This window comes from Chiloscyllium punctatum, chromosome 7 (genome assembly GCF_047496795.1).
Source record: "Chiloscyllium punctatum isolate Juve2018m chromosome 7, sChiPun1.3, whole genome shotgun sequence".
NCBI classification, from domain to species: domain Eukaryota; kingdom Metazoa; phylum Chordata; class Chondrichthyes; order Orectolobiformes; family Hemiscylliidae; genus Chiloscyllium; species Chiloscyllium punctatum.
This window is the reverse complement of record NC_092745.1, coordinates 58,926,798-58,946,180: the sequence shown is the minus strand read 5'-3', so window position 1 is coordinate 58,946,180 and position 19,383 is coordinate 58,926,798. Positions and strand designations below refer to the sequence as shown.

Below are 19,383 nucleotides of genomic sequence, written 5' to 3'. Positions count from 1 at the left end.
TGAAGCAGTGATTTACCTGCATTTGATTCAATTTAGTCTACGGCATTCACCGCTTACAATTTGGTCTGCACTAAATTGTGAAGGCAAACCAGACTAGGCAGCCACTTTGTATAACATTTACATTTTATCTGCAAAAATGACTCAGTTTCTGATTGCGTGCCACTTCAACACATCATTGTGTTCCCTGGCCAAAATTTCTGGCTTGGGCCTACTGCAGTGCTCCACTGATGCTTTGTGCAAGTTGTAAGAATAGCATCTCATTTTACATTTGGAGACTCTGCAGCTTATAGGACTCAAGTGAGTTCAGTAATTTCAGAGCCTGAACATCACCTTTAATGTCCTTATCCCAAACCCCTGATTCTGTAATCATATGGGCTTCTTTCAACACGCCAATCCATTTTCACGCTTCATAATCTCTATTACAAGCTTTTCTTTCTCCCCAGCTCAGCATTATCCATCTCTTAATCTGCCTAACTGCTGTTCTCTTTTTGGGCTCCATCTTCAATCACTTACTTCTTTACCCTATTCAACAATCCCACCTCTGCATATATTCCACCTTTTCCTAACTACAAATCAGTTCTGTTGAAGGGTTCCAGGACTCAAAATATTGATGCTGCTTTCTCTCCACAGATACGGCCAGACCCCTGAGGTTTCTCCAGCAATTTGTTTTTGCCTGAGAACTTACCTGCACATTGTCTAATAGACTTAGAAGTCTAGTGATGAAATGGTAACTAAATGTTATGTTGTGAATTCATCAAGGCTACTAATTCAGTGATGCAGAAAGTATATTATTCTAAACATATATTCCATATTATCAAATTTAAATATGTTGAGTCCTTATTTGGCCATGTATGCAAGATCATTTACAAATACACTTAAGTTATAGACTATATTAGCCTTTTCTGCCCTCTTATCTTCCAGAATTCCTACCTTCCTTCATCAATGAAGTCCATCACCAGGGTACTGACTATAAATAAGATGAGTAGAGCGATGAACATGTGATAGATGGTCCGGATATGATTCACTTGAAACAGCTCACTGTATGGGGAAGAGAGAAGCACTTTTAATCTGTGGTATGTTGCAACATAGTTGCACCAAGAACTAAAAAGAAGCACATGACTTAGGAGAATGGAAACAAAATTCAATTGCTTAAGCACAAGTTTAGAAGTGCAAACTCAAGCCAATTGAGCAGACAAGAATTGAGAGTTGGAGCGATTTAAAAAGTTAAGGGTGGGTGACCCACGTAAAGAGTGTACTCACTCAAGCAGAGATCGCCGAGATATGAAGTGCTTTCCTTTCTCAGGGGGTGCCCTTGCTTGTCTGAAACCGGATATATTTAAATTAGAACTTAACAACACAGTTAGCCTTTAATTATGATTAACCCCAACTGAAATACATCAAAAGTTAAAGGATAATATGGCAAGTAGTCAGAACTCAAAATGCCTTTCAAAAACTAAGAACTGAGTCACCGTTCAAAAACTAAAAGTGTTGAATTTATCAAGTCAGCCTCTTTACACACCTCACACACTTATCAAGTAAGCATCTTCCTCTGGATGAAGAAAACATTTGTTCTTGGTTACTGTTTCACAAAGTAGCACCCATGAGGCACAAAAAATAAACACCCTACACTACTCTGCCACAAAATTCTGGAACTAATGCTTGAATGTACAATACTGACACAAACAGCACTAGTTCTGAGTATGGGACACTTCAACTGGGTCAGTTACGTAGTTTGGAAAACTTTCAGTTCTTCTCCTTACAGACTAGGAGGCCTGACAGTGGGGCTTGAATAATGCAGTCAAATCTTTATACAGTGTACACTGAGGGGAAACTACTCTCACTGACAGAAGGTTCAATAATCAGATGACATTGATTTAACACGGTTGGCAGAAGAAGCAAATGAGGAAAAGCTAATTCACAGTGTGATTATAATGTGGAATGCACTTCCTGGAGAGGGTGTTGGGAGCTGATTCAATAATGGTTTTCAAAAGAAAGTAGTATGTACAGGGAAATAATTTGCTGTGCTACAGAGAAAAAAGGAAAGGGAATAGGACTAGCTGAATTTCTGATCCAGAAAATTGGCAAAGACTTCGGTAAAATGGCAGCCTTCTCTGACTCTTTAGCCTGCTTGAGCTTTCATGTATATTGCCTCTAGTGTTCATATTTCTTTCATTCCTTACCTGTGAGCTAAAGCTGTCAGTTCTTTATTCACTGATGAACTTAAGAAAGGAGAAACAGAGTCTAGGCTGGTTGATTCATCAATCAGGTTATCCACAAAATGGTTAAACTGAAAATCAAACTGCTTCAACAAGTCTGTCTTCATTTGCTAAAAAAACAAAAATGGAATTAAAGCTTAAAGCACAACTAGGATCCATATGATGATTTTTAATTTTAAAAACCCAAAAGGAACTTCACAGGAGTTACATATCTCAAGTCTCAACATTAATATTAACGGTAAAAACAGAAATTGCCAATGAAATCCATCAGGTCTGACAGCAACTCTGCTCTCTTTCCACAGATAATTTTTTAGTAGAGTGATTCATCAGAACCGGTAGCAGCGAGGAACAAGTTGTATTTATGTTGAAAATGACGTTCTGGAACTGGGTTGGGGGAAGAGGGAAACTTGCCCCAGAGTTGGAGGAAGAATCATTTGCTGAGGATTAAATTTGTTCCACAAAAACATGATAAAATGCTGTGGAGTGAAGAATTGTTACAAATGTATCAAAAACATGCCAAACTTTTTCATTCAAAGTAGTCTCCAAAACTGGCTTTTACAATCTAACACCATATACCACAAACTTAATGCCCATACAACTTCAGTAACTAGAAAAGCTGTAACTGCAATTATTTAAGTTTTAAGTGGCAAACATTCAGCAGTGCGAGTATAAAGGAAATCAATCCAAAATCACAATTCCAAGTCAAACCCACAAAAGGTTATGAGCCACACACATTGAACAATGAACCTGAAAGGAAAAGGAAAGGGTCCATCATTAAGAAAGAAACAGAACATTTAGAAAAGCTGAACTCAAACAGAGTTAACACAGTTTAGTAAAAAGATAATAACGTTTGACAAATTTGCCAGAGTTCTCTGAGAACATAACACGCAGAGTTAATAAAAGGGAAATGGTAAATTTAGTGCATTTGGATTTTCAGAAGGCATTTAATAAAGTGCCGCATAAAAACATATCACACAAGATCATAGTATTAGGGGCAATATCAGAGTCATAGAAATGTACAGCATGGAAACAGACCCTTCGGTCCAACCTATCCATGCTGACCAGATATCCCAACCCAATCTAGTCCCACCTGCCAGCACCGGGCCCATATCCCTCCATACCCTTCCTATTCATATACCCATCCAAATGCCTCTTAAATGTTGCAATTGTACCAGCCTCCACCACATCCTCTGATAGCTCATTCCATACACGTACCACCCTCTGTGTGAAAATGTTGCCCCTTAAGTCTCTTTTATAACTTTCCCCTCTCACCCTAAACCTATGCCCTCTAGCTCTGACCTCCCCGAACCCAGAAAAAACGAAAGACTTTGTCTATTTATCCTATCCATGCCCCTCATAATTTTGTAAACCTCTATAAAGACACCCTCAGCCTTCGACTCTCCAGGGAAAACAGCCCCAGACTGTTCAGCCTCTCCCTATAGCTCAGATCCTCCAACCTTGGCAACATCCTTGTAAATCTTTTCTGAACCCTTTCAAGTTTCACAACATCTTTCCAATAGGAAGGAGACCAGAATTGCATGCAATATTCCAACAGTGGCCTAACCAATGTCCTGTACAGCCGCAACGTGACCTCCCAACTCCTGTACTCAATACTCTGACCAATAAAGGAAAGCATACCAAACGCCTTCTTCACTATCCTATCTACCTGTGACTCCACTTTCAAGTAGTTATCTATGAACCTGCACTTCAAGATCTCTTTGTTCAACAACACTCCCTAGGACCTTACCATTGAGTGTATAAGTCCTGCTAAGATTTGTTTTCCCAAAATGCATCACCTCACATTTATCTGAATTAAACTCCATCTGCTACTTCTCAGCCCATTGGCCCATCTGGTCCAGATCCTGTTGTAATCTGAGGTAACCCTCTTCGCTGTCCACGACACCTCCAATTTTGGTGTCATCTGCAAACTTACTAACTGTACCTCTTACACTTGCATCCAAACCATTTATGTAAATGACGAAAAGTAGAGGACCCAGCACCACTCCTTGTGGCACTCCACTGGTCACAGGCCTCCAGTCTGAAAAACAACCCCCCACCACCACCCTCAGTCTTCTACCTTTGAGCCAGTTCTGTATCCAAATGGCTAGTTCTCCCTGTATTCCATGAGATCTAACCTTGCTAATCATTCTCCCATGGGGAACCTTGTCGAACACCTTACTGAAGTCCATATAGATCACATCTACCGCTCTGCCCTCAATCTTCTTTGTTACTTCTTCAAAAAACGCAATCAAGTTTGTGAGACATGATTTCCCACGCACAAAGCCATGTTGACTATCCCTAATCAGTCCTTGCCTTTCCAAATACATGTACATCCTGTCCCTCAGGATTCCCTCCAACAACTTGCCCACCACTGAGGTCAGGCTCACCGGACTATAGTTCCCTGGCTTGTCCTTACCACCCTTCTTAAACAGTGGCACCACGTTTGCCAACCTCCAGTCTTCTGGCACCTCACCTGTGACTATTGATGATACAAATATCTCAGCAAGAGGCCCAGCAATCACCTCTCTAGCTTCCCAGAGTTCTCGGGTACACCTGATCAGGTCCTGGGGATTTATCCACCTTTGACAGTATGGATCAAGGATTAGTCACTACACAAAAGACCGAGTGAGGATTTGACAGTCTTTCAGATTGAAATAATGTAGCTAGTGGAGTGCCACAGGCAAAAATTCTAGGGCGTCAATTACTTACTATCTACAGCAGTGACTCAGAGGAAGGGACAGAACATATTTTATCCAGATTTATAGACTACACAGAAATGGATGGGAGAGCACGTTGTAATGAGGACATAAGGAATCTACAAAGGGATAGGTAGGTCGAGTGAGGCCAAAACTTGACAGATGGATGCTGGAAAGGAAACATTCACTTTGGCTGTTAGAATCAAAAGATAGACTAATATGTAATGGAAAAAAAAGTCTAGAGGAAGCTGGGTGTTCTTGTGTCTGAAAAACAAAATAAACAAATGAAATTTTGGCCTTTGTTGTTTGGGAGTTGCCTTATTACAGCTGCAAAGAATGCTGGTGAATTTGGAGTATTGTGCATAGTGTTGGTCCTGATATTTAAAAAGGGATACACTGACTGGAGGCAGTTCAAAAGAGATTCACTAGGCTTAATCCAAGGATGGAAGGGCTAAACGATCAAGGTCAGGGCTTTGTTTAGTAGCGTTTAGTACAATGAGGAATGATGTGATTCTGTAGTGAAGAATTGTCATAACATTCTGACATGGTGTTGACATGGTAGATTTGAAATGCTGCTTCTGAACTGTGGGGGAAATCTTAAACAAGGGTATATAGTTACAGAATAAGTGGTCACTCTGAGATGCAAAGGCATTTCTTCTCCTAGAGAGAGTACTGAATGTCTGGAATTATCTTCTCTCCAGACAGTTGTGGAGGCTAGATCACTGAAAGAATTCAAAGCAGAGGTATATCAATTTATGATGTATTAAGGAGTTGAGAGCTACTCAAAGTTTGTGAGAAGATTTGTAGCTCGGGTGCTCATTGTTGTGGTTCTGTTTGCCGAGCTGGGAATTTGTGTTGCAGATGTTTTGTCCCCTGTCTAGGTGACATCCTCAGTGCTTGGGAGCCTCCTGTGAAGCGCTTCTGTGATCTTTCCTCCGGCATTTATAGGATTTGTATTTGCCGCTTCCGGTTGTCAGTTCCAGCTGTCCACTGCAGTGGCCGGTATATTGGGTCCAGGTCGATGTGTTTGTTGATAGAATCTGTGGACCAGTGCCATGCCTCTAGGAATTCCCTGGCTGTTCTATGCTTAGCTTGTCCTATAATAGTTTTGTCCCAGTTGAACTCATGCTGCTGGTCACCCGAGTGTGTGGCTAAGGATAGCTGGTCGTGTGGTTTCGTGGCTAGTTGGTGTGCATGGATACGGATCGTTAGCTGTCTTCCTGTTTGTCCTATGTAGTGTTTTGTGCAGTCCTTGCATGGGATTTTGTACACTACGTTGGTTTTGCTCAGGCTGGGTATCGGGTCCTTTGTCCTGGTGAGTCGTGGTCTGAGAGTCGCTGTTGGTTTGTGTGCTGTTATGAGTCCTAGTGGTCACAGTAGTCTGGCTGTCAGTTCAGAAATGTTCTTGATGTATGGTAGTGGGCTAGTCCTTTGAGCTGTGGCATGTCCTCATTCCATTGTCTTTCCCTTAGGCGTCTGTTGATGAAATTGTGGGGTATTCGTTTTTTGCAAATACATTGCAGAGGTGTTCTTCCTCTTTTTGCAGTTCTGGTGTGCTGCAGTGTGTTGTGGCCCTTTTGAACAGTGTCTTGATGCAACTTCTTTTGTGTTTATTGGGGTGGTTGCTTTCGTAGTTCAGGACTTGGTCTGTGTGTGTGGCTTTCCTGTGTACCTTTGTGGTGAATTTTCCGTTCGATGTTCTCTGTACCATCACGTCTAGGAATGGGAGTTGGTTGTCCAGCTATCCTTAGCCACACGCGCAGATGACAAGCAACATGAGTTCAACTGCGACAATACTACTATTATAGGACAAGCCAAACAGAGAACAGCCAAGGAATTCCTAGAGGCATGGCACTCATCCACAGATTCTATCAACAAACACATCGACCTGGACCCAACATACTGGCCACTGCAGTGGACAGCTGGAACTGACAACCAGAAGCGGCAGAGACAAACCACTATAAATGCCGGAGGAAAGATCACAGAAGCGCTTCACAGGAGGCTCCCAAGCACTGAGGATGTCACCTGGACAGGGGACGAAACGTCTGCAACACAAATTTCCAGCTCGGCGAATAGAACCAAAACAGTTGAGAGCTATGATGAGGAGGCAAAACAGAAACAGAAGGCAAAACAGGAGGGAGATGAGTCATGATCCTGTTGAACAGCAGGCAGGCCTGAGGGGCCAAATGACCCAATCTTGCTTATATTTCTCATGTCTTTTGAGGTTGACTCCTGTTACTCACTGAAATATGCAATATTAAGCAAGTTTTAAATTAGTTGGCTGGCCTGGGCAGCATTTAGATGCATACAGGAGAAAACTGAACCAATTGTATTAGAATAAGAATATGGAATTCACAACCACTGTGATTGAGGATAACAGCAGAGATAATCTCCATAAAGTGCATCAAAAGCGACCACAGAAAGAGGGTTAAATGAACTAAATTGAATGGGAGGACATAGGTAGAGAATAAAGATACATCAGAAACTTACTAAGCCCAAAGATAGTTACTCTGTTCAAATTTCATATAAAAGATCTATAGCAGGGGACTGACCAAGTTAATAAATTGTCATGCGAGGCTGGAGAGATATGGCACTACACTGTACAGCAAGATAGATTGTGGGGCCACACAAGTCAATGATGTTGACGAGTAGTAATGTCAGTGGACTTGTCATCCAGAAGCCCAGGGCAATGGTCAGAGACATGGGTTTGAATATCGCCAAGGCAGCTAGGACAAATTAAACTGAGTTTAAAAACCTGAGTTTAAAACTGACTTTAAAAGAAAACCTGCAGTTGAAAACATAATAAAGACCATAAAACACTGATCAACTGTTTTAAAAACTTGTCTGGTTCACTAATACAATTCCGTTATGCAAGGAAATGTGATATCCTTAGCCAGTCTGGTCTACATGCAACTCCAGACCCACAGCAATGCAGTTGCATTTAAATTAAACTAAAAATGGCCTAGCAGCTCAAGGGCCAAGAAAAATGGGCAAATCATCATCTCAACCACATTTTTCCCTCTCCCCTTTCAGCTGCACACTTGAAACTTTTTTTGGTGTAACTTGTTCTGCTAGTAATAAAAAGGTTTTTCTTTTTCAGGAAAAATACAAAACATGCAATCAGTAGAACGATGCAACTTAACAACACAGTTCAAGAGTAATTAAGGATGCCTTCATTCTATGAAGCAATGAAGAAAACAGTGTCCATCACAACCAGAGAACCAAACCATCCTCTCCTAGTTTCAATGGTATAATGTTGCTGAACCTTACACAAACACTCTAGGGGTTAACACCAGAACAGAAACTCAACTGTGCAACAAGAGGTAAGAGGCAGTGAATTCACCTCCCAGTTCTCTGAAGCCCGCTTCCCATCTCTAAAACACAGATCAATACTCTCCACTAGTCTACATGGGGCCAGTTTCAACATTGAAGAAGTTTCAACATCACGATCACCTACTGTATCAGCATCCTATCTAGTACCTATAATTTTCAATACAACCACCACTGATACAGGGGTATCAATAAGTCACTTTGCATTTCCATACATCTCAAAACCTCTAATGACAACACTAAGCAAATCTGTAACAGATACCGCTAAGGACAAAGCCACTGCATGGGAATACGACCAGTTGTAATGTCCCCTAGAATCCACACACTATCTCATTTACAATTGCAATGTTGCTGGTTAAAAATCCTGAAACTGCCTAACAGCATTGTAGATACATCTATATTTGTTGGATTATGGCAGTACAGGTTGGTGGCTCAACACCACCTTCTCAAAGGCAAGTAGTGATGAACAATTAATGCTGACCCAGTCTTATCAATGACACTCACATTAAAGAAGTGAAGAATAAGAACACAATGAAGGTGGTGTACTAATAATACACTTTTTGATACCTGGGAAGAAAATCTAATGGCATGTGTTAAACTGCATATATTAAGTGCTCAGAATGTCCCCTGAACACAGAAGCATTTTTAAACACTATCTGAAAGTAATTTAGATCTTGCCCACAGCTTCTAATCCAGTTTTATGACTGGCAGCAAAACCCTACTACATGGCAGGGCAAAAGTGGTAGTTGCAGAGTAAATACATAACACAATCTCCACATAATGGTCACTTGTATGTTTTGTATTATTTTATAGCCTCTTGCAATCATTAGAACACTGCACTTAAAAGTTGATCTGAATACTTTGTCTGAATCACAAGATTTGTTATAAATAGTTTGTTTGAAGACTGAAACAACTTTCAAAACAGACAACACCACACACTGAACAACAGGAAACAGGCTTATTTAATTTCAATGCATTTCACCTCCATGGAAATAGCAAACTTGAACTCAACCCAATCAACTGTTATGGCACAGAAGGAAGTCAATTAGCCCATGGTGCCTGCAACAATTCTGTTACTTACTGCCCAAGTCCAGCCTTTTCTCCATATCCCTGCACACCATTTCTATCCTAATAATCATCCACGATCTTCTTGAAGCTGACCTCGCAGCCACCACACTTACAAGCAGTGCATTTCCTACCCTAACTAATTGCTGAGTGAAAAAGACTTAATGCGTTACTCTCGCTTCATTTGCATGAGTTTAAATCTATGCCCTTCAATTTTGTACCATTTACAAGTGTGAACAGCTTCTCCCCAACTATTGTCCAATACACTCAAGGCTTTGAGCATCTTCTTCAAACCTCCTGTCAGCCTCCTGCTCTCCAAGGAGAGCAGTTCCCATTTCTTCCACGTATCCTCATAGCTGAAGCTTCTCATTCCAAGAATCATTCTGGTGATCACTTTAAATGTTCTCAAATATACATTCACCATCTTTTCTATAATATGGTGCTTTCAACAGTTGACAACACTCCAGCTGCCGTCTAACAAATGGTATGCAAGTTTAACAGTACCTCCCTGCTTTTTTTTTTAAAAAATGTGCCCCTCTTAACATAGGTGAGAACACTACATGCTTCATCAACTGTTCTCTCCATTTGTCCATCTTCAGTGACCTGCGCACAGATATACCCAGATCCCTCGGCACATGTAACCTCTATTTCATATTGTATCTCAATGCACCTCTGCATTGAACCTCACCTACTACCTATCTGCCCACTCCAACTTGCTCATGTCTTTTGGAATTCCACATTCCCCTCAGTTCACAATTCTTCCAAGTTTATTATCATTTTATCACTTCAAGATTGGCCTCGATATACTAAAATATTATCAGGGATAATAAGGAAGGGATCCAATACCAATTTCTGGGGAACTGCAATATAAATCTTCCTCCAGCGTGAAAAATATCCAATGACCATTACTCTGTTTCCTATCACTCAGCTAATTTTGTATTAGGTTAAAAGGGTAAAATGGCCAAAGTTAATCATGTTGCAAATTATTTCAATCAAATATTAGAAAGCTTACCTCAGCCTTTTGCTTGAGCTGCAACTTTCTATTTATCACATATTCAGCATCTATTTTTCCTGAAAAGAAATAAAGATCTTTTTACACAAACTGAATGAAATGAGTTTCCCCAGAAAAGATCATGTGTGCAGTACCTCAAACAAGAGCCCATCAAGCCTGCTCCACCAATGTGATTACTGCTATTGCCATTTCTAATATTCAGCCAGCTGTTATTCAAACTCCTAACAGTCCTTGCCAAATTAAAAATGTCCCCAACAGGTTAATAATACACTTTCTTACACTTTTAAAACAAGTGACGTGTCATACTGTGTAAATTTGGCCTCTGTCATTATGTATCTGTAATCCTTCAATGCAAGTATGAGCATTTGTAAGTCCTTACAAACACAATCACATATAGGGGTGTAAATTGTAAAGATCTGGCATGCAAATAGGTCTTGTACTTATGAATGGCTCCTTTATATTGTGCCCCAACTTGAGCACAAATTGACTCGTAAAAGCACTCAAGAACAGAATTTGTTTGCAACATGGGGACGGCCTGTATTCACCTATCCTCACTGACTTGAACTGAGGGAGTTATTATCTTTTCCTTTCAGTAAAAGTTCAGAGAAATATTATTCGCTGAGGACTTGCCAAGAACAAGATTAGGCTCAATTTGCATTATAGATCGAAATGGCAAGGCATTTGTCTTAATTGTTCCCTATGGAACTTCATATTTCCCCTAAGATTACCCTACTTATTTCTTTTTCCCTTCACTACATGACAAATGAGATGATTGGTAACAGCAACTATTCAAACATAATTTAAAGATTAGAATTAACCTAATTTGAGCAACTAATTTTTAAAGATTTAAGTCTGATGTTCCTTATTAAAAAGCAGGATATAAAGTTCAACACTGGTCCTAATAACTCAGCAGTACTTGAAATAATTTGAAGATATTTGAAATTTGAGTATTCAACTTGGGATTTCAGCATGCTTTTAGTTGTTCTAACTTAGATTAGCTTCAGCTAATTGATGTACACTGTTGTGCATTACTGTAGGATATATGAATCAAACCCAGAACGTGAATGGTAAGTTTTAGGAATTCTATGGACCCAAGTTTGATATCAGTTGAATCTTGGGTGGTTCAATGCCTATGAGTATCATTAAAATTAAAATGCATGCTTTGTTAGAAAACCCAAGGGTTTGTATACAGATCATGAAGCTCGCATGTAGTCTTGTTCTCTGAAGGCCTATCTTTACCAGCTGTTTATCTTTTAAGGAAAACACTCAAAAGATGGATGCTTCTTATTCAAAGACCACAGGAAATGCAAGTAGTAAACATTAAGTGCAAGCAAAAAGACTATGGCAGCTGTACTTGTATTCTGTTTCTCATTTATGGAAGTGCAAAAAAAAGGTGTGAAAGGAATCTACTGTAATCACCTCCCCCCACCCCCACCACACACAACCTGATGCAACGGATTCAATCAGCTCCCCAGTCATGAGCATGAAAAGTGAAGATGATAATAACAGCGAAGGGGAGGTCGGTACACTTTTGTCAGTAGCCTACGGATATTAAATCACATGATCTTTACCTTGACTTTCAATCATTTAAGGGATATGAAGGTTCACTAATCAAGCTAACATCAAAACAGCCAGTTAGTTTTGTTACATTTGACAGCAGAGTGTGAGCAGAAGCACCAAAGAACGCTACAAGCCGGCTGCTGTACCTCATGCTTAGATGCGCTGGTATCCTCCAACTGAAGCATCTCCACATAGATGGAAGTCTAATCAGTTTTGTTAAGTATTTAACTGCCCTTAACCAAGAATTCAGATTTCTCCATGGAGTGATGCAGGGACAGACTGAATTTTATTTTCAGGTTGGACTTTACTGAAGGAGATTTTGGATAACTGGCTTGTTTTCACTCAACCTGGAGGGGTAAAGTGGTCACTAAAGACAATGGATTTAAGAACTTTACTGGTAAACATTTTTTTTCCCACATGAGAGAATCCTATCTACTGCATGGACTTGTAATTTTTGTTGTTATAATCATTGCATGTTGTGTGTCAATAACTTGCTTAAGTACTGGCAATAAGATTTTTATGAATAAATCGGTAGCACCTTTCTCATCCCCATCTAGATGGTTATCATTGAATGATAAAGGAGAGAATGAGATATTAAAAAGAGTTAATTTGCTCTGCTGACCTGCAGGAAATTGGATGTCCTGAGGCTAGGGTGGGATGCCACTGACTTACAGGTAGGGTGTAAGGAATTTACATCATCTCCCATTATTCGGAGCCATGTACATGGCCATTTCCTTGCCATTCAGAGCCATTTACATTGTCATCATCTCCCATTCAGAAATTAATAAGAACATTACAGTTGAAATTCTGACTACTCCCTGGAGTTAAAAAAGATTTGCCACAGATATGACCATTAAGGGATGATTTATATTATATTGTTCCTGGAGATGGTCCGATCACTGCATTGAGTGGCATGTGACTGTGGGGGTTTAGTTGGGAATAATCTTGTGGGCTCACTGATTGTGATGTAAAGATTTTGTATAAAGGAAGGACGGTCGCCTTGTTTAGAACGACCTCTCCACACGCTTCGCAAGCATGGTGAAGCGTGTTAAGAGTTTCTCCAAAGTTGGTATTGTATTTACTTAATAAAATTTGGCTGTTGTTCACAGAGGTTGGCATATTGCAGTTGCATCAAGTGAGTAAGGATCTCAAGAAAAAAATAACTTAATATGCAAGGATTAAAAAGTCATAAAATAACAGCTGCATATAGAGTCATAGAAATGTACAGCATGGAAACAGATCCTTTGGTCCAAGCTGTCCATGCCAACCAGATATCCTAACCCAATCTAGTCCCACCTGCCAGCACCCGGCCCATATCCCTCCATACCCTTCCTATTCATATCCATCAAAATGCCTCTTTATTGTTGCAATTGTACCAGTCTCCACCACTTCCTCTGGCAGCTCATTCCATTCACGTACCACGCTGTGCGTGAAAATGTTGCCCCTTAGGTCTCTTTTATATCTTTCCCCTCTCACCCTAAACCTATTCCCTCTAGTTCTGGACTCCCCGATCCCAGAAAAAAGGCTTTGTCTATTTATCCTATCTATGCTCATCAATTTTGTAAACCTCTATAAGGTCACCGCTCAGCCTTCAACGTTCCAGGGAAAACAGCCCCAGCCTGTTCAGCCTCTCCCTGTAGCTCAAATCCTCCAACCCTGGCAACATCCTTGTAAATCTTTTCTGAACCCTTTCAAGTTTCACAACATCTTTCCAATAGGAAGGAGACTAGAATTGCACGCAATATTCCAAAAATGGCCTAACCAATGTCCTGTACAGCCGCAACATGACCTCCCAACTCCTGTACTCAATACTCTGACTAATAAAGGAAAGCATACCAAACACCTTCTTCACTATCCTATCTACCTGTGACTCCACTTTCAAGAAGTTATGTATGAACCTGCACTCCAAGGTCTCTTTGTTCAACAACACTCCCTAGGACCTTACCATTGAGTGTATAAGTCCTGCTAAGATTTGCTTTCCCAAAATGCATCACCTCACATTTATCTGAATTAAACTCCATCTGCTACTTCTCAGCCCATTGGCCCATCTGATCCAGATCCTGTTGTAATCTGGAGGTAACCCTCTCTGCTGTCCACTACACCTCCAATTTTGGTGTCATCTGCAAACTTACTAACTGTACCTCTTACACTTGCATCCAAACCATTTATGTAAATGACAAAAAGTAGAGGGCCCAGCACCACTCCTTGTGGCACTCCACTGGTCACAGGCCTCCAGTCTGAAAAACAACCCCCCACCACCACCCTCAGTCTTCTACCTTTGAGCCAGTTCTGTATCCAAATGGCTAGTTCTCCCTGTATTCCATGAGATCTAACCTTGCTGATCAGTCTCCCATGGGAAACCTTGTCGAACGCCTTACTGAAGTCCATATGGATCACATCTACTGCTCTGCCTTCATCAATCCTCTTTGTTACTTCTTCAAAAAACGCAATCAAGTTTGTGAGGCATAATTTCCCACGCACAAAGCCATGTTGACTATCCCTAATCTGTCCTTGCCTTTCCAGATACATGTACATCCTGTCCCTCAGGATTCCCTCCAACAACTTGCCCACCACCGAGGTCAGGCTCACTGGTCTATAGTTCCCTGGCTTGTCCTTACCACCCTTCTTGAACAGTGGCACCACGTTTGCCCAACCTCCAGTCTTCCGGCACCTCACCTGTGACTATCGATGATACAAATATCTCAGCAAGAGGCCCAGCAATCATTTCTCTAGCTTCCCACAGAGTTCTCCAGTACACCTGATCAGGTCCTGGGGATTTATCCACCTTTAACCGTTTCAAGACATCCAGCACTTCCTCCTCTGTAATCTGGACATTTTGTAACATGTCACCATCTATTTCCCTATAGTCTATATCTTCCATATCCTTTTCCACAGTAACTTTTACATTTCAATTGTCAACCCAGTTCAACCATCAATTCTAATGTTAAAAATATCAACATTTATCTTTCATAAGCGGAGTGAGTCCTCCTCTCTCAGTGGCTTGTCATGTCATTCCAGAATCCATTTTGAACGTATGCTTTTAAAGGCAAAGAAATGAAAACTTTTCCTCCCTATCCTTCAGCTATTTAGTCTCTAATAACCTCAAATCTAAGCCGCTCACCCTTCTCTTCAAAATCCTATAGCTTTTTTTAAAACATAAGTAGATTCACAATACTTTTAAACTTACTTGCAGAGACACTAGGTAATGAAAGACTTTTTTTTAAAAAAGCTGCCAAAGTTAACATTGCTAAGTTAATGGGGTCTGTAACCCTGCTGAACATCACCAGATTCATTGTACACAAGGAGATTATCATCACATAAACTTTGCAAAGAGTCTATTAGTGACAACCCCAATTTAATTGTAAATCATGCCTGTCATTATCAGTGACAAAAAGATTGTTATACAATCTTAAATTTGCATTTCCTGCAACAGGCACATGAAAATTCTTTGATGTAATGCCATCAACTTTTTTAAAAACTAAGTTTAAAAAAAAGCAGTTTAAATGCATTAAATCATGTCAAATTAATTTAATCACCGTGAGGATCAGAAGATAATCTCTAGAAAGGAACGTGTACAAGGAAAATTTATTGTCAAGATAATTATGTTTCTTTATTCTAAGTTACAAATCAGTTAATGAAGTCTGCATTAAAAACCTACTCGAAGTTCTCTAGTGCAACTTGTTGCTCAAAACTTAGAGCAAAATGTTGAAAAAGGAGAAATGCATAATCTGAGGCTTTACAGTGGAGGACAAGAATGTGGGAACGAGCAAGTGGGACAAAGTCTTGAATGCTGCAATTTTCATTAGGACTTTGTATCTATTTTTAAAGAAAAACATTCCCAACTTATTCATTCATTCTCCACGAGCAGCATTTGACATCAGCTTTGTGGGTTTAAGAACCAATGAAACAGTTATCGAGAAGTCATTTACAGTATTCAAATTAGATAGATTTCTACTTAAAACAGATTCTCTGAAATCCTACATCCGAGTATTCAATGTACAAAGAATGCATGGGAGTAGAAGAGGGAACAACACTTCCTTCAAAGTGCAACTGCTGCACATCACTGACATCATGGTTCCATATTTTGGGTTTATTGTGCCACACAAGCCAGAAAATCCAATATTAATTTTCAGTGCACTATGGAATTAACTATAAGTACAACAACTTGAACTGACAGTGTGTGGTGGAGTTCAGAGAAGGAAGAGTAAAGATGGATAATGATGGATGAGGTCAATCAGTATTTGAATTAATAACAGCCAACCTTAAATTTGAGAGGTGTCTCAAATACACTAGGGACACTGAAAAGGAGATGGCTATAACTTTCGCTTCTTCTGCTCAATACCATTCAGAAGTAACAAGTCACTTTTAATATATACTAGTGAAAGGATGGAGGGCAAACTCATTTTTGCATCACGTTTACTTTTTCTTCTGTTGGTTAAAGAGGAAAACAAAATAAATCTAAAATGTAAGATTGATCAAGCAGCAGGAATACATTTTGCAAATTAAAAACATCTTCAACAAAATTAATTATGTTCCATTCCCAGACAGAACACATCAAGGGTTGTACTTCATACAAGCCAGCCATTGTAGATCTTGCCTGCAATCCATGAATGCAAAATCACATGACAACTTCTGGTAATTCTTTTTGTGCTAAGTACAACTATTTATTTTTGTGGAGGAGGAGAGGTTGAAAATAACAGGGAATTTAATGAAGACTGACCAATGCAATCCAAATGCTTTCATGTAAAGGTTACATCTGGTTCCTTCAGCCTGCAACAACACGCCTTGCCAATGAGGGCTGAAAAGCTTCACAATTCACTTTCATTAAAAACTAGTCACAACTGTGGGAGCAGGGTAAGGAAGGATTAAAACACCAATTTCACTATCTAAAGAGGAAAAGTCTACAACTGCTTTAAACAAATATCAGTGCCTGTCTTGAATTGTTCTGACAACATACAAAATAATAAGAGAACAAGATGTATAGGAATGGTTACTATAGCTTAAACTGGATGCGACTGTGTTCCCTCAAAAAGCAAACCTGTAATTTATGCAAAATGTTATAAATTATGCACTGAGTTGAAATTCAAGAAGTATACATAATTAGAGGGATGTTTTTTCTATGTCACAGGGTACACGTAAGGCAGTCAGATGCAGATCCACAATCCCACACAAGTTGAGGTAACCACAACAATTCAGGATTAACTTCTAATTTTCCTATTGCATTCATAGCAGATTTGGGGCTGCTATTGGCTGAAATCCACATGCAAGTTACCTGATCCATTCACACTTACTCTTATAAGCTTTGATCTCCACTGATGAAATCAGGACACAAATGAGAGAGCAAAACGAGAAACCTAAACTTGTCAAATTAAACACCAGTCTCACCCAAGTGGCACTGTTCTGCCTTTTCAACCGACAACTACACAGGTAATCTTTTTAAACCTAACACTCTACATCACTGTCAACAGAATCCAGTGAAAAAAGTTACAACAGGCAGTTTTACAGGCCCCACTTTATTGAAATGTCACACCTAATCGGATTGAAGTCAGTATCAGTTGGATTTTAAAACAAAAACTATACACACCTTGTGGCTGATAGTAGTGAACAAGTCCAGAGGGACTGAAAGAGGGACAACTATTGTATTAGATTAGATTAGATTAGATTAGATTACTTACAGTGTGGAAACAGGCCCTTCGGCCCAACAAGTCCACACCGCCCCGCCGAAGCGTAACCCACCCATACCCCTACATCTACATCTACCCCTTACCTAACACTACGGGCAATTTAGCATGGCCAATTCACCTGACCTGCACATCTTTGGAGTGTGGGAGGAAACCGGAGCACCCGGAGGAAACCCACGCAGACACGGGGAGAACGTGCAAACTCCACACAGTCAGTCGCCTGAGGCGGGAATTGAACCCGGGTCTCTGGCGCTGTGAGGCAGCAGTGCTAACCACTGTGCCACCGTGCCGCCCAGTATTGTTGGGTGGAAAGTATGTGTGAGGTTTGTTTTTAAAAAAACTTGTTTCCCATTTTCATAGCGTCCATATTCTACTTTTAGTGTTCAAAGTAACTGCCCTTTTGTATCACACATATGGCCTTCCCATCAACATCTTAACAACATAGAAAGCATCTTACACTACACAAGCATGTTGGTCAGAACAGAGGTGATCTCTGTTCTTCAAAACCAAAACAGGGAAAGCAGAAACCCAATGCATTTTAATTCCCAAGATGTACGACAAAAGGAAAACGAGGGGAAAAAAATGAAGACTACATACTGCTGAAAATTCAAAACACAATGATTAATGCAGGAAGGAGTGGAAGGAAAAATCAAGAGTTCACCTTTGATACAAATGAAGTACTCAAAGCAAGTCTGACTGATAAGTGACCTTTTAGGGACGTGTGGCTGAATGGGAATCCACACACAGTTAAGTGTATTTTAGGAATAAAAACAAGTAATACAAAGTCACCATGAATCATGATATTGTCATTTTAACTGCTGTGGTCTGTTTTTGGTTAACATTTAAAGGGAAAGCAGAATTTGTTCACTAACAAACAAATCTGTGTCCTTCACCATCTTGTTTATTTCCTCAAGTTCTATATACAATGGAGAAAAATACTAGATTTTAGAAACACTAGCCCAACAACAGAGATTTTACTATTGTCAAAGCAACCAACTGGATGAGGTACTCCAGGCCAGAAATAAAACTCAATTGCCAGCAACTCCATGCAAGATGTCATGGCAAATGCCAAGCAGAACCCAATTGTATGCTGGAAGGAGAACCAGACAGACGTGATACATCTTGTGCAAGTGAACATTCATCGCAATCAATCATTGTGATAAAATCAAAGCACTACTCCAACTGCAGGACATAATTTTCAAAGTGCATGATAGCATGCCGTGTCTCAAATTCATGGCATAACTTCATGAAGTTAATACACTCAAATTTCATTTATCTGCTTTGTTATGTCCCTTCTACCAACATCACTGCATATAGCCAAAATTTAACCACAGTCCTGCTGTGTCTGGTTAGCAAATTCTACTTAACCACTGTGCCAAAGAGATGATGTTTTGCTTTCACAATGAGAAATCAATCTGTCTTCCAATGGAAGTGATTTCACGGTAGCAAATGCCTTTAAAAATCCCAAGGAAACAATGACAAAACCTGGGAACATAAAAAAGACAATGAATTTATTTCTCAAAATTTGAATCTCAGCAATCTCAAGTCACAACGACCAACACGGCTAAAGATTTTGGGGCAGCACCGTGACTCAATGGTTGCCACTGCTGCCTCACAGCATCAGAGTCCCAGGTTCGATTTCAGGCTCAGGTGACTCTGCGGAGTTTGCACATTCTCCCTGTGTCTGTGTGGATTTCCTCCGGATGGTCCAGTTTCCTCCCACAATCCAATGATGTGCGAGTCAGGTGAATTGGCCATGCTAAATTGCTCAGTGTTAGATGCATTAGTTGGAGGGAAATGATTCTGGGTGGGTTACTCTTCAG

At 40.2% G+C, this 19,383-nt stretch overlaps 1 protein-coding gene across 10 annotated transcripts in view; it reads right to left on the bottom strand.

The window, feature by feature from the left end:
- soat1 (sterol O-acyltransferase 1) overlaps positions 1-19,383 on the bottom strand; it is a 104,753-nt gene that overhangs the window by 26,446 nt on the left and 58,924 nt on the right. For 8 of the 10 annotated variants that reach the window (XM_072573686.1, XM_072573683.1, XM_072573687.1 and 5 more), the window contains 4 exons: positions 10,320-10,378; positions 2,181-2,326; positions 1,261-1,320; positions 931-1,038 (listed from right to left, as the gene is read on the bottom strand). In XM_072573686.1, the coding sequence (XP_072429787.1) occupies positions 931-1,038; positions 1,261-1,320; positions 2,181-2,326; positions 10,320-10,378 (373 nt within the window). The remainder of the gene's footprint in view (positions 1-930; positions 1,039-1,260; positions 1,321-2,180; positions 2,327-10,319; positions 10,379-19,383) is intronic. The other 2 variants (XM_072573690.1, XM_072573691.1) reach the window with 1 other exon arrangement.